At 48.5% G+C, this 14,904-nt stretch overlaps 1 protein-coding gene across 1 annotated transcript in view; it reads left to right on the forward strand.

Moving 5' to 3' along the window:
* TPCN1 (two pore segment channel 1) overlaps positions 1–11,744 on the forward strand; it is a 23,617-nt gene extending 11,873 nt beyond the window's left edge. Inside the window, exons 13-26 of the mRNA XM_009873141.1 lie at positions 477–521; positions 1,527–1,583; positions 1,673–1,726; positions 2,476–2,548; positions 2,770–2,877; positions 4,102–4,173; positions 5,009–5,098; positions 5,859–5,974; positions 6,692–6,738; positions 7,284–7,352; positions 7,777–7,861; positions 9,059–9,195; positions 10,180–10,260; positions 11,484–11,744. Coding sequence (XP_009871443.1) covers positions 477–521; positions 1,527–1,583; positions 1,673–1,726; positions 2,476–2,548; positions 2,770–2,877; positions 4,102–4,173; positions 5,009–5,098; positions 5,859–5,974; positions 6,692–6,738; positions 7,284–7,352; positions 7,777–7,861; positions 9,059–9,195; positions 10,180–10,260; positions 11,484–11,606 — 1,157 coding nt within the window. The 3' untranslated portion in view covers positions 11,607–11,744. The remainder of the gene's footprint in view (positions 1–476; positions 522–1,526; positions 1,584–1,672; positions 1,727–2,475; positions 2,549–2,769; positions 2,878–4,101; positions 4,174–5,008; positions 5,099–5,858; positions 5,975–6,691; positions 6,739–7,283; positions 7,353–7,776; positions 7,862–9,058; positions 9,196–10,179; positions 10,261–11,483) is intronic.
* Positions 11,745–14,904: the final 3,160 nt, after the last annotated feature.

The raw sequence follows: 14,904 nt of genomic DNA on the forward strand, positions 1-14,904 counted from the left end.
TGCTGAACCTAGTAGAGTTTACAGAGTTTCTCCATATCGCAGGGCTGCGACTCGCAGCACTGACTGCAGTGGGATCTGTGTTTTCACAAAAGTTGCTAGGCTTCCTAGTCCCAAGATGTGATTGCAGCCCTTGTAAAGGGTCAGGTGCAGCTGCTCAGGAAGGGAAAAGAGGGGAGAGGTATTGTTTGAAATATGGGCAGTGCTTCAGCTTTACCTCTGTCCATGCCACAGAACTAGTGCATAGAGTTTAAAAAAAAAGGCATCTCTGGGCTTAAAGATAGTAAGTTAATTGCTGCTAAAACTCTAGAGGAAATTTGGGCTTGGTCCCAAGAAGTAAAAGGTAATAATCTGCTCATCTGTTCAGCTGCTGTGCTGAGGGTTGGCATGAGAAATGTCTCAAAAGAGTAGAGGAATCTGTGTGCGAGGTATGAGGGATAACAGAAATGTTTTGTTTTGTCATACTTTCCTTCATGCAGGCATCAACATCCTTGTGAATTCCCGCGTGTTCCAATACACCATGTGTAAGTAGAAGTAATGAGATGTCTCTCTGCTCATGTGGGTCTCTGCTACGCTGTGTCTGCCAGCTCTTACAAGGACTTAGCATGGTGGGGCCTGGTCTTTGGTCTGAGTCATGGCTCACGTGCCGGTTTCGGAGTTTTGGCAGAGAGGGAGGGAGCTGCACACTCATCCCAAGCGCTGCTGCAGCCTGGACTCTCAGCTCTCGCTGTGTCGAGTCTTCTGGAGAGAGGCTCAAGGGTTTCTTTACTCCCTAACGCACTCGCAGCTCTGATTCTGTAGGAGTCAGCTCGTGTTTCGGTGGGTTGGTGAGTAGCTTTCACAAACCTCGAGGTTTTTATCTGGCAGCCAAAGGATGCTGGGTAAGGAACTGCCTTCCCAGTGGACCACCTCCTTCTGTTTGCGCTGGAGGAGGTGCAAGCATCCTTGTTGCTGGAGGGATTGCTTGGCAACTGTGAGAATGGTTCTGTTGCGCCTCTTCTCTAGAGGAGAGAGGGCTTACTCGTGGTGTTACTTGCTGTGTTCTAAACAATCTGTTCCTACTCAGTAATCGGGGCTTTTTTTCAGTGTTGGAGGAGAAGGTAAATTGGGATGCTAAATTAAAGAGGAGGGATGGGATGGTGTGAGGAGATCTGAGTGAAAAGAAGTCCTGCACCTGCCAGGAACCCAGTGGTTCTTGAGCTCTGGTTCCAGAACTAGGAGGAAGCTGAAACGCAGAGGCTATGACATGGCAGAATATAAGATAACTCTGAGTAAAAAGGATTGAGCATGATTCAGACCATCGTTTTGTTTTAGTTTTGTTTCCTTCTGAAGCTAAAGGTGCTGCATCTGTTAAAGGCCTGGGAAAAGTCAGGGTAGAAGACTCTCCCAAGTTGAGTTCAATTTGTTTGCTGAATTGGAAACAACCACCCTGCCACTTGTCCTATGCTGTCCTCCTTATATTATGCTAGGAGATGGGTGTCCTCTGGTCCAGGGGTGGTTTTGCTATGGGTTTTTACTTTCTTTTCCAGATACTGTAGTGGCTGTGAATGGAATTTGGATTCTTGTTGAAACCTTCATGCTGCAAGGTAGAAAACATCGTGACTTGTTTCTTGGCTGTGATATGGGGGAGTTGAAAAAAGGGAAAGCTAAAAAAAGTTGTTCTTGTGTCTTGCAGGAGGGAATTTCTTCTCCAGAAACGTCCCGTGGAGCTACATAGTCTTCCTCACAAGTAAGCTGATGCCTCCCAACAGAGCTGTGTCATTTCATAGGGAGTTGGGAGGGGAACAAACAGCCCCATTCCCAGAAAATTATTCGGTTTGATGTTCAAGCTTAGCCGCAGGTGTACAGACTGCATCTAGAACAACGCTGTGCCTGGCAGGGATTGTCAGCAGCCACACAGCCCCATGTGAACCCTGCTCCAGTGTTACACAGGAGTAACTACAGTTACTCCTGCCGGTGTCTGTTGCTTGGGTGGAGAAGCAAAGTATAGCTCCATTGAGTCAAAGTAGTGTGTAAAACTGCAGAAGAAAGTTCTTTTTAGAATCTAAGAGAGGTTGCTAACCTCTTATTTGACTGCTTGGTAGCTCAAGTGCTTCCCTGGCCCTTAGCCTTCAAACTTATTGTGAAAGATTGAAAGCAGAGGCTCTCTGAAACACTTCTTTTCCGAAGAACGTTCTCATCTAGATCTTCTCTTTGCTTCTCTCCCACTCCTCCTCCTCAAAACTTGGAAAGAAGGGTTTTGAGATGACAAACAGGGCATCGTAATGTCGTTATGGTGTTCTTCAACCTGCAGGCCCATGAGGTGCTGCCAGGACAGAGGGTAAAAGTAGGTGACTCTTCATTAAGAGGGTCTCTCCCTGCGGATCAAGGCTCTGGGACGTGGATATGTTCCCCTGAGAGAGAAGGACACCAACATGTGCAGCATCATAAGGAGGGCTTACGCGTATTTCTGACCACGGCGGTCGTCTTGTTTTACAGTCTATGGCGTGGAGCTGCTCCTCAAGACCACTGGGCTGGGGCCTGTCGAGTACCTGTCCTCAGGCTGGAATCTGTAAGTGCACATTCATGGTAGTGAACATTGTTAAGTTAGAAACACTGACTTCCAAGATGAGTTTTTAGGCCTGTAGACAAGGCCACCAACAGGCTATGATACTACTTCTGCCCTTGGCCTTGTGCATCTTGATGGGTTGAAGCAGAACCAAGCACCTGTTTTCTGCTGAAACACTAGTGATAAATCATTGCTCTTGTTCTGTTTCACTTTTTGCTTTTCAGCTTTGACTTCTCGGTCACCCTGTTTGCGTTTTTGGGGCTCATGGCACTGGCGTTTAACATGGAGCCATTCTACTTCATCGTGGTCTTGCGACCGCTTCAGCTGCTGAGGTGGGACGGGAAGGCTGGGCTGGGTGGGAGGGGGTGCAGAGGGCAGGTGGGGAAGAAAACAGCCGGGTTTGTTTCCCATCAGTCCCCTTGGGAACAGAGCTCCTTGCCAGGAGAGGGCAAAGATTGCTCTGTGGGTACCATGACCACGGCAAACGGGAATCGCGTGGGGTAATGAGATTAGCCAGAGTTATCAGAACGAACGACAACAAAAACTTGGGATGGGATATGAAACCCCGTGCTTTGGAGCTTAAGCTGATCTCTAATAGAGATCAAGGGATTTACTGGGGGCAGATTATCCTGTGTCTGCCTTCGTGGGGTTCTTACACCTCCTCGAAATTGTCTGATGCTGTTCAGAGAAAAGCTCTTCTGTCAGGGTGAGATGGTCTCAGCCAGTTTAATAATTTCCATTGAATTACCAGAAATTACAGTTTTCAAAGGATGCTGCTTTCTAGGGTGAAGTACAACCCTGCTCTAACTGCATCTCACACTTTAAGCAGGACTGCAGCCTGTAACCTCTCTGCAACTCAGTGAAATGGGTCTGATTAACCCTCTCGTTCCAAGGCTCTTAGAGGTACATCCACCTTTGCAGAACTCTGAAAGCCACAGGGGGAAAGTTTTCCTATTTGAGGCAAAATGTTGTTTTGTTAAAAACAAGCTAATGTAGTTTAGCTCTTCAGCGAGGATTTAAAGAACACTTCATGACACTTGAGGGGGAAAAAAACCACAGTGTTTTCTCCACTGCTCCCCTGCTGAAGCCTGTGTTTGGCAGCTGTGTTTCTCTGTAAAGGCTGATGGTGTTGCCAGATCTTAAATTAGCAGTCACAATGTTGTTGTCTTCTATTGATTTCTATTGGGTTGTGGGGGAAGCACAGAAAGCCTTGTGTATGAATCCTGACCCTGTACATAGGACTAGTTTAAGTTCTTAGGATTTTTATTTGTTTTAAATAGCTGTTTATGCATCATGTTGTGTGAAACGTTGCCTTGAGATTCCTCAATCCTGTGAAGACTCAGCTGAATGTATCATAAACATTCTGCTGGGACAGTGGGACACTGTTAGGTGAGCAGAGACCACTTGAGCCAGAGCAGATCCTATGAGTTTGGTGTGAGGAAACCTTCCTGTTCGTCGGCCTGGGAGGTGCAGAGAACTGTGACACTCGCTTTGACTACTTCCAACAACACCAGCGATGTTGCAGCGTGTCGGTAACTCCTGGCCTCTCCTTTCAGGCTATTTAAATTGAAGAAACGCTACAGAAACGTCCTGGACACTATGTTTGAGTTGTTCCCCCGGATGGCGAGGTACTAACTTCATTGCTTTGAGTGCTGGTGGGAAAAGAGGAGTGTGGAGGCTTAATGTCAAGGGTTGGGATGGGGACCTGTCAAACCTGACAGAGGTTTTCATGCTCTGCCCTGTCAGTAGGTTGTTATGGATTCCTCAGCGTGCTGCAGCGGGGTGTTAATCCTCCAACTTCTCGGAGCAGTACACAATAAGCAGCACTCCAACACCCTCCTCCTGCTTTTGTGTTAGGAGGATAGCTAAGAGTTGACGCTTGTTTAATTTCACTCCCCCCATCCCAGCTTTTGGTGAGAGGAGAGGCGTGTTTGAGAGGAAGATCATCATGAATATACTCAGCCCCAGACGTTTCCCTATCCTTAGTACAGCGACTCAGGAGCGTTACTGTGAAATGGTGTTTGAGTGGGGCATCCTCAGACCTTTATTCCCTTGAAGGAGGTCTGAGCAGAGCTCATTAGCTAGAGAACCCTGTTCTTGGCACAGTCCCTGCGCCCAAGGACGTGGAGAGGGCAGAAACAGTGTGTGTCATTTTTCAGTAAATAAACCATGGAGAGACATTTATTTACAAGTAAAAGACAGACTGGGAGGGAGTCCAGGCTGCTCTTTAGTTTCTCTTTTCAGCGAGTGGCCAGCTCCTTGTCCAAGGACTCCTTGAATGAGAGCAGGCAAAGAACTATAGAGCCACACTGGCAGGGAGGGTGGTCTGGGGTTTTCAGTGCTGCTTCCCATCCGTTGGAAAGTTGGAAATTCCTCCCAGAGCAACCAGCCTGTGATTTTTGTGTTTCTTTGCCTTAACAGCTCTTCAGCAGCACAGTACTCTTTCTGTTTTTTTGCCTCCAGCCTGGGTTTAACCCTGCTGATCTTCTACTATTGCTTTGCCATTGTTGGCATGGAGTTCTTTGCTGGCGTGGTCTACCCAAACTGCTGCAAGTGAGTACCGCAAATCCACCCCCTCTGCAGTGGTTTTGGTGCGCAGCCAGCGGCAGCAAGCTCTGGCAGCTCCACTCCCTGTGGAGAAGGGGCCAGAGGATGGGTAGGGATGGGGTTTTGCAGCTAAGGCAACGTGCTGCGAAAATCCAGGAGACGTTTCGCTTCTCTAGGTAAGATTGGATGAAACGGCTTTTGCGTTGCATTCGGAAAAGGGAGAGATTTCAGTGGTAGGGTTGGCTGGGTTTAATGAGCTCTGTAACTTGCCTCAGGTAGCTGCACCGGGAGGACTTCTTCATGGTACCGTGGCTGGAAACTCTTGTAACATCTGCTCTAAAGTGAAGTCAGGATTTTTATCTTGATGTCGCTGGAGTTGCTTGGCCGAGCATGTTAAATATTTAGGCCTTGCTTTGTACCAAGATAAATTCACCTGATCTTGGAAGCTGAGCTATTTTGTGCCCTTTTCATCTTAAATGATGGCAGGCCAAGCTTCAAGGGTGTGAGCCAAGGAGCCTAACTCAAACACTCAGTTTCTCTGACATAATATTTACTGAAGGATTGGAGAGACTCAGTGTGCTCCCTGGGCTTGCGCTGAGCTGTGAAGGAGAGCAGGTTTCTTTCAGAGAAAAAGGCGAGTGTTGGCCAAGCGGTAGAAACTGCCACCCTGCTCGCCACCTCTTCTACATGTTTTAGTGTTTTTAGAATCCTTGAGATTTTCTTCGCTTTTCCAGTTCTCATTCTTTGTCCTGATTTCTCCAACCAGCACAAGCACAGTTGCAGATTCTTACCGCTGGGTGAATCATACAGTTGGCAACAAGACAGTTGTGGAAGAAGGTTATTACTATCTCAACAACTTTGACAACATTCTAAACAGCTTTGGTAAGGGCAGTTTTGTCCATAGCAAAGAGTATTCCTTAGCCTATCCATGTTCCCGCAGACCAAGTAGCAGGATTGTAGTGCTTGTGTAAGTCTGAGACTCTCCCACAGAGTCCTGCTCATGCTCCTCAACCACTCATTTTCCCACTCTTTCTGTCTGGAGAATTCAGCTGACGAGCTGTGCCATGACTGCTTTGCAAGGCAAGCAGACATCTCTTAAAAGCCGGCGTGAAGCCAGCAGATCTGTTCTGACCAGTGATCAGACCAGACTTCCAGAGATGTTTTAAGGAGAGCTTTAAGTCACTGTCCTTCTAAAGAACCAATCTTGACGCTAAGACGTTTCTTTAAACCCACTGATGAAGAATAGTTTGAATGTGTTGATTATTCCCCATTATTTTTCTTAATGTGTGAGCAGAGATGCTTATCTCCTGGAGATTTCAGAGTCTCTATGCTCTCTGGTGGAAAGAGTCAGGTCTGTTTCTGATTCTTTTAAGAAATATAAATTAAGCTGTGCTCGTGGTTCTACGGGTCTCACTCCCTTTGTCTGAAGTACTTGTGGTGATGAGTGTCTGCATTCTGTGTCCGGATTTGCTGGCTGTATTAAAACTTCAGTGTCTTGCATCCGTCTTGCCTGTCAAATACTTCATCTAAGAATCATTGTAAAAGTAGGTCAGGGTGGATAAAGCAACTGTCTGTATTTTTTCTCCCGCTTGTATACAGTCACGCTGTTTGAGCTGACAGTCGTCAATGACTGGTACATCATCATGGTAAGTCAACCTCGGCTGCCCTGTGTGTACAGACCGCACGGACTCTTTGCCACTTGAGCTAGATCCTCCACGCTGCCACTGCTTTCTTCCCCTGGTGATTGGAGATGGGCCCAACATTTTCACTTCTTTTGGCCAGACCTCTTTTGGACCTGATTGTCTGGTGGCATTTGACCTCTGGCATGCTGCTGGGCAAGTTTTCTTGGGAGCCCTGACCAGCCTGCAGACCATGTTTCTCAGTGAGAACAAGTGAAGTCGTTCTGGATTCGTTTGTCACCTTGCTGTCCAAGCTGTGTTCTCATGGCAGCAATGGCTCTTAGAGCTGAAAGCTTTGAATGTCCTGTGTGCTTGCATGTGGGAGCCTCTTTTTAGCTTGAGATTAGCTGCAAGGACCAGTTGGGGCATTGAACATTGTACTGGCGGTCCCTGGGGCTAACTGTGGAGCCATAAATGAGGGGTTTATGCTGCTTTATGTCTGTTGGCAAGCAGTTAACAGCAAACCCTCTCTTCTTTTTGTGCGCTACTGACTTCTTTCCTCTCCCCTTTAGGAAGGGGTGACATCCCAGACCACTCACTGGAGCCGTCTGTACTTCATGATCTTCTACATTGTGACCATGGTAGGTTTCAGGATGTGCTTCCTGCATCAAACAGTGGGGACGAGGAGAGGAAATGGCTTTTACTGTGTTCCGGAGGGGAGTTTTATCCCTAAGTGAGGACAACTTTGGTTTTCTAGGTATATGTCTTCCAGAAACAGGCGTGAGTCCACATCACTTGCAGAAAGTTGCATTTTTGTGGGCATTGACAAAGCTGATGCTGCGCAACTCTGAGCCTGGGGTAAAGACTAGGGCAGCACACGAGTTTTGTTCAGTTCTCTTAGTTTACTCATGAGGATACGTGTGACATGTGCATCCCCTCTGCTATGGAGAAGCTGGGGAGCACAGAGTTGAAGCACAGACCCAATGCTCAGCTGCCTGTCGAATTGGGCTGGAGGAATCCCCCGGCAGCAGCCTCCTGATCTCTTCTGTTCCCATCCTCTCCCAGGTGGTGATGACAATCATCGTGGCTTTTATTCTGGATGCTTTCGTCTTCCGCATGAACTACACTCGCAAGAACCAAGATTCAGAAGGTCAGAACTCGGGACTGGTCGACCTACAACGTTGTGCCTTCTCTCCTTGGTGGCTTATGTCTGTAGGAGAAAATGGGATTGGCGAGCAAAGACCAGATTATCATGTTTTAGCATGACTTCCTAAGCTCATTCTTACACTTTTGTGTGATATTTCTATCTGGCCTTTCTGCTCTACCCCTCATCTCTCCCCTAGGAACACCCCAAAAAGTGTGTGTGTGCACGTGTGCACCTGTGTGGGATTTTTTATATATAAATGTGTGTGCATAAATGTATATACTTCAACTACTTGAACCATTTCAACCAAATATTTAAGGAGAGGAAGTCCACATGCATTTCGTGAGGAAAACATCACAGCAGCATTTAGCAAAGCTCAATGAGAGGCCTTACAGGAAGGGAAGGTAATTTTAAAACCATTTCCCTCACTCACTAATATACTCACTGGCACCAGAATGTGTCTCCAAATGGCTCGTCCAGCATTTGGGCATCCAAACCCTGGATTCAAGTGATTTGCCAGAGTTCCTTCAGGTGATTCACACCCAGGCTTTTCTATTTCTTCTCTGCGTGGACTAATTTTAGGAATTCTTTACACTTGTCTGCAGGAGGGAGACACAGCTCCTGCAGTTGATACCAGAGAACCTTCCCTGCAGAAATGTGGTGAAGGCCTCAGCTGCGGGAGGAGCTTTGCGCAGCCCCTCATCTTTCTTAGGTGCCAGAAGATGAAATGGCTGTGGTGCAAGCAGTTACAGAAACACTTCTCATTGCGATCCCTCCTGTGCCCCATTTGAAGGGCGCAGGCCAAGACATTTTTTGGCACTGAGCTGTGTTAGGCAGCTGAAGGTCAAAAGGCAGGAATTCCTGTGCAATTGTTTGCTTTGCTGGTTAATTTACAGGCAAGGAAAAAGCTGTAAGGTTTTTTTGTGGGTTTGGGTTTTTTTAAGGTACTGAGGAACCTGATGTTTTATGGTCCTACGTTTTATGGTCCTACACACTAGTTAACTTCTTCCCTGTCTTGCTGGGAGGGACAAAAACATACACATTCTCATCACAGAAACAGGTACAGGCTGTGCCTGACGTCAGGCTTGATCCTGCGTGCTGTTAAGCTTTGTCTTCCAGGATTATTGCAGTGGCTGATGAAGCAACGTTCATTTGGAGACTTCTTTTTTTTTTTTTTCCCCTTTCTTCTTCTCACCTCTCCAGAAGATAACGGCATTGTGCTGGAGAAGGAGATCACCAAGGAGGAAGTGGTTGGCATAATCGAGCTGTACAAGCGGAGCTCGGTTCCCACCGAAACAGCTCAGCTGCAGAAGATTGTCTTGCAGATGGACAAATATGGGGTAAGAGGAGAGGCTTGCTGCAAGTTCTCAGCTTTGGGGGAAGGGAACGAGGCCACAAATGGGGGTTTTGCTGTCTTGAGAGCGAAGCTGCGTGTGTCTTTGGCGTTGAGAGCTGAGCTGCCAGAGGGACTCTGGGGCATCGGCACCAAGTTTTGCTGCTCTAGAAAAGTAGGGCCTGAATTTCCCCTGCATTCCGAATAGCCCTGACAAAAGTTCATTGCTCTTGCCAGCAAACTTGGCTTAGAGCTGTCCTGACCCAGTACTAACTGCAAAAAAAAATGTGTATTTTTCTTTAAGGAAGCCACTGTCTTGTGATTTTCCCACCTCTCCCTCTGTGCAGTCACATGCTCAGGCCTGGACAGTCCTGAAACATTATGCAGCAAAATGAGAGTATCGATTCCATGGACTAGGCTTCCTTCCTCTGTGGCATTGGTAATGCTTTCATTCTAAAACAAGATGGACAGTTGGAAAAATGAGCTGACCTGGGTAACTGCTCTTGTCTCAGAACTGTTGTCTCATGCATCTGGGAAGAGCTGAAGTGGCTGTTTTAATAATAACCATTATACTCTTGTGTCATTCATACAAAGTGCAGCTGCTGCAGTCTCTTAGGCTTTTTTTGCTTTGGTTGGCTTGACAGTTAAAGGCTGAGCTCTTGCTCATGCAGACAAAATTCAGAATAGTGATGCTAACACTGATCAGAAGCAGTTTTCAAGACAGTAGAGCGAAGGAGGGTGCTGTCCTCAGCCTTGCAATGGAGTATGGAGCGATGGTGCCAGGCAAGAGGTTTCTTTAACTTCTCAGTCCCGTTCACATTACTTGTGTGGCTGGAGAGTAATTCAGACTTCAGCTTTCTGCATCCACCACTTAAGATGTGCAGGCCCATGGAGTAAATGGTGCGATCCAGAAAGTTCAGATCCTGTGAGCTGCTCAGTGACTGATGAACGTCGTCTTTGTGTTTTCCTCCCCTTTCCACCGACTCTTCAGCAAATGTCAACACTGTTCCTGGGGCGCAGATCAAGGACCAAGAGTGATTTGAGTATGAAGATGTACGAGGAGGAGATACAGGTATGTGGGCTTGAGTTGGAAACACTGCCTATGTGGTGAAATACCGGCTCTGTGGTGAAATACCGGCTCTGTGGTGAAATACCGGCTCTGTGGTGAGCAGAACGTTGCCTCAAATAACAGACCATCCCTTGAAACACTGGAGGCCTTCCTCCAAGACCATGTGCTCTGTGAGGAGAGTGAGCAACATATGTTAGATTGATCTGTTCTTGCCCCCAAGAACTTTCTTAAACCACAGAGGTGTCCGGCTGCACGGGTGCGTGTCGGCCGAGTTGCTGTACCCGTGTGCTCGTGCCTGTGGAGCCACTCAGGCTCGTCTGAGCTCACTGCGAACTCGCCGAGGAGGACGCGTTTGCTGAGGCCGTGGGTGCAGGTGTGGTGCATTCCTGGGGCTCGGCCACTGAGCGATGATTTGTCAAGCTGTTGGAATGTGATTGTGCTTGAGCTTGGGTGTGTCCGTCTGACACGGAGACCGAACACTCTTCCAGGCAGAGGGGCTGCTTGGTGCGAGCAATGCTCCCTGGTTTTACTGCCGGAATAACAAGCTGATGAAGATGGGAAATGCCTAAATCAGCTGATTCTCTGGGTTATTTAAGGCATTCCTCTGAGATCAGGAACTCTACGCCACAGTGTAGTGCCTGCCAGACATTTATCTCCAGGTTGAAGGTCATGGGCTAATGTAATTAGTAGTGAGAGAATTAATCTTGTAACTGTTTGAATCTGTTGTTCCTTGGGTGGCTAGCTTGGAGATGAGTCTTCAGTCTCCCTAACAAAAAAACCCCATGTTATTGGCAGAAATCTAGAGAGAAACCTGTTCTGCTTGGTCTCCGATTAAGGGATATAACATAACTGTAACACCCTGGGGCATTTCCCGGGACAGGGAGCAACTCTGCAAATCCACAAACACCACGGGGACATCGATACTGGAGTCCTAGACGTTTGGGAGGGATGCCCTGAGAGAGGGATGTTTCCTAGCCAGGGTTTGTCAGTTCAGCCAACTGGAGCTGAGCCATAGCTGATGCTTCTTGCTTGGACCATGAGTGACAACATCTGGGTGTGTCCATCTCAGCCAGGCTGCAGTTAAACGGCTTGTTCCAGGATGTTGGCTTTAGAAGGAGCCCCCTCCACTCCTGAGCAAATGTGCCCTCTGCGCCCCACGGGCTCCAGCTGCAAGGTCAGCATGGGGCAGAGCCTGACCCCTCCGTGTGTTTGATCTCCCGTTGCAGGAATGGTATGAGGAGCATTCCCGAAAAGAGGAGACTCAGACACTGTCGCAAGAGCCTGCACCTGCTGCCAACAGCTCTCTGAAGCCCCGGAGCCTCCGACAACGCTCCCAGACTGTCATTTAGGCCTCGCTAACTCAAGCCGCCTTCTATGCAATAACCTAGAGTATTACTTCCCAGCGTATATATTGGGGTGATGTATATAGATCTGTTCCATGTACTGTTCAGCTTTAGGGTTTAAATCCCTTCCCCTTAGGCAGCGAATTGCTGAAAACCCAGAGGGCCGAGGGACTCTGTGTTAAGGCTGCTACACACAGACCGAGCACGATGCCCACGCCTGGCACGGAGCGAGCGCCTCGGGCAGAACGGAGACCTTCTCCCTCTGAGACGCTTCCCAGGCTCGGGGCTGCCGCTCGTCTTGCCACTTGAGGAAAGGGATGCGTAATCCATTAACGGCAGGAGACGCGCTGAAGCCACCTGCTTAATATTAAACTTCTGCTCTTTACCAAGAACAATTTTGCTTCAAGGGTACCGTTAGCCTAGGAGTAAAAGATCAGGGAGTGACTTTTTGTTTCTTCTCCACCTTCCTTACGCAAAGCAAGGGGAGGTGGCGTGAAATTTCAGCACTTTTGGAAGAGCAGCCTGCCTTTCCCCTCCTTTTTGGCACGCCTAGATGCATTCCCTGTAGTAGATCCAGCTCTGATTATTGAGTTTAGCTCTGTGGCAGCTGGAGCCAGAACCGAGGGCCAGCATCTCCTCGTGTTATGACCGTAGGTGGGACAGGAATCTGGGGAGATGAGCTCTGTCTCTGCTGTAGCTACCCAACACCTGTATTGCTGCTGGTCAGTTCTGCCCCTGGCACTGCCGGGGACTGGGATTGCCTCTGTCCACCCCGAAACTCCCGTCTCTCTTTGGCAAGAGGGGGAATTTTGCAGGGTGACAGTGGCTACTGACCTCTGCCGTTTGGCCACCTGCTCTGTAAATGGCAAATCCTTAGCTCAGATAGGCAGCTGGGAGAAAGAAACTGAAGGCTTTGCAGCTCCAAGTCTGCCTTATTTCTGCCTGGCTCTGGGTTAAGGAGAGTTTACGGCCGTCGAACAGTACTGCTGGTTAGTCCTCAGCTGGGTCATCACTTTGCTTGTACAGGTGAGCGAGTCCCCGCGCAGCAGTGTTGCTCCTTCCTTGTTCTCACACTTGCAGGAATGTTCCTCAGACTGGCAAACGCTGAGTCAGCTCTTAGGAAGATCTGCTGAAGAGCTTTACTGTTCCCTTGAATTTTGGGTGCAGGATGAATGTAGAAGATGATGATTCTTCTCACTGATCTGCTTTCTGCAGCTGGCAAGGAGGCTGCTTGACCTGGAAGCTGAGAAAGGGGAAGGAAGAGGGGAAAGGAATCCCTTCCCAATTCTGCCACGTTTGTTCTGTGATTGTGGCAGGTTGCATCATCGCTTGTGTTTCATTGCCTGCAGCATGAGGAGAACTGGTCTTGAAAGTCCCCTTCTGTTTTTCCCCTGTCAGCACAGAAAGCGCTGAGGGCTGGAGTATCTGTCAGCTGGGAGGCTCTCCTTGCCTCTTGCTGTTTGATCTTTTCTCAGGTTCGGACTAAGAGCTTGCTGGGGAGGCTTTCTCCTTCCTCCAGATAGACCAGGCAGTGGAAGATCCGTGTGCCCATTCCCTTGGTCCTACATACCTATTTTTTCCCTTGGTAGCCTCACCATGTGGCACAAGGACCGTGGGAGAGGACTGATCCTACCAGGGCAGTTCAGGAGCATTTCTGGGTGGAGGAGACTTCCAAAAGCAGACGGGACAGAGCTCCTTCTGAAAAACCTCTCCCTGCACAGCGTGGGTCTGTGGGATGGAAGGAGTGGGCAAGCAGCTTTTGGGCAGCACCAGTGTCTGCTCTCAACCCTTGCCAAATTCCCTGGGTGCCTCAGGGCAACTCTTTGTTTCCTTTCTGGGTACTGCAGGTATGAAACTACTTCTGAGCCTGAACCGTGAAGGACCTTAAAGGGCTGTTTTCCAAACCATAAATTCGACCGCAAATTAATGAGCGGTGCAGTTGTTGCTCTTGCAGTTGCTCTGCGTGCAGTCGCAGCCTGGGAGATTTACCCAGATTAGTCCTGGGGCTGCAGGACGTTGTTTATTCTGTTTTAAGTTGTGGGCAGGATGAACGAGCATTGTGAAGGTTGAGGAGGGGGGAAACGACGTTGTGTTTAAACTCCGCGTTTCCCTGTCGGTGATTTTTTTCTTTATTTTCTGGGTGTGGAAGGAGCTGCAGCTTCAAGCTCTATGAAGGAAGGGCACTAATGTGCTTAACATGCAATAACAGGGCTCTCCTGTCACAGAGACAGGAATGCTTGGGCCAGGGTTCATGGCTCAGGTGCTGCTTCCATGGTTTCATGACGAGGATTAATTATTTTTGTAAACCAAGGAGGGTCGCAGAAGTTTACTTCTTCCATACGACTTTGGGAGGAAACAAAGTTTGAGTACGGGGCATCCCCTTCTATTTATCCTCCTCTCCCCCCGCCTGACACACAGACTGACGACGGAGACAATCATTTTGTAGGGAGCAAGGGAGGAAGCGCGGCAGGATTTTGTATTGCTGGCGTTCTGTTTATAAAATGATTTTATGGACATGTCTGTAAAATATTCTCTAGATTTTTTTTTTCCAAGCACACTAATAAAAAAGCATCCTCAGCTTTGTAAAGGCAGTGACTCGCTTTCCTCCTTCCCCTGTTATTCCAGAAGCAGGACTTTGGCTGCAGCTGAAGCATTTCCAGAGTGTTTGAAGAGGAGCAGTCGAGAGCATATTTTGCATGCGTGCCCGAATTCTTGCTCCTGGACACCATAAAGCCCAGCTTCCTTTCTGCCCTCCCCTCTGCTGGATTTTCCCCCTAATGCCTTCTAACCTGATTCTTTTTTCTAAAGCTCTGCCAAGACCAACGTTGAAGGTTAGAAGGGTTTTATTCCTCTAGCTCGGTATCGGTATGTTGGCTGCGGTTTTCGATTTGTTTTTTTTGTGTTGTGAAAGCCCCGTATCTGGTTTTAATTAAAAAAATAAATAAACAGGGAAACAATCCAGGCCCAGAAGGCTGCTGGCACCCCTGGAAGGGAGCAAGAACCGGGTCTGGTGGTTGCATTTCTTGCAAAATGAGCCCTTTGGAGCTGAAACGGGGCCGTCTGTCCGTAACGGTGAGTTGCTTTCCCCGCGGACCCCCTGACCAAGCAGCCCTGTCCCTTTGCCCTGGGACAGGGGGCTGCCCTGGTGGTGTCCCTGTCCCCAGTGGGGTGAGGAGTGTCACAGCCCGTGCTGACCCCGGGGACAGCCGTGACACTGCAGTTCCCAACCCTGCAGCTTAAATGGCCGAGTCAGGCGCATGTGACCGCTCTTGAGAAATCAGCTGCTGCTCAAACCAGAGGAAAC

This window comes from Apaloderma vittatum, unplaced genomic scaffold, assembly GCF_000703405.1.
Source record: "Apaloderma vittatum isolate BGI_N311 unplaced genomic scaffold, ASM70340v1 scaffold24767, whole genome shotgun sequence".
Taxonomy (NCBI): domain Eukaryota; kingdom Metazoa; phylum Chordata; class Aves; order Trogoniformes; family Trogonidae; genus Apaloderma; species Apaloderma vittatum.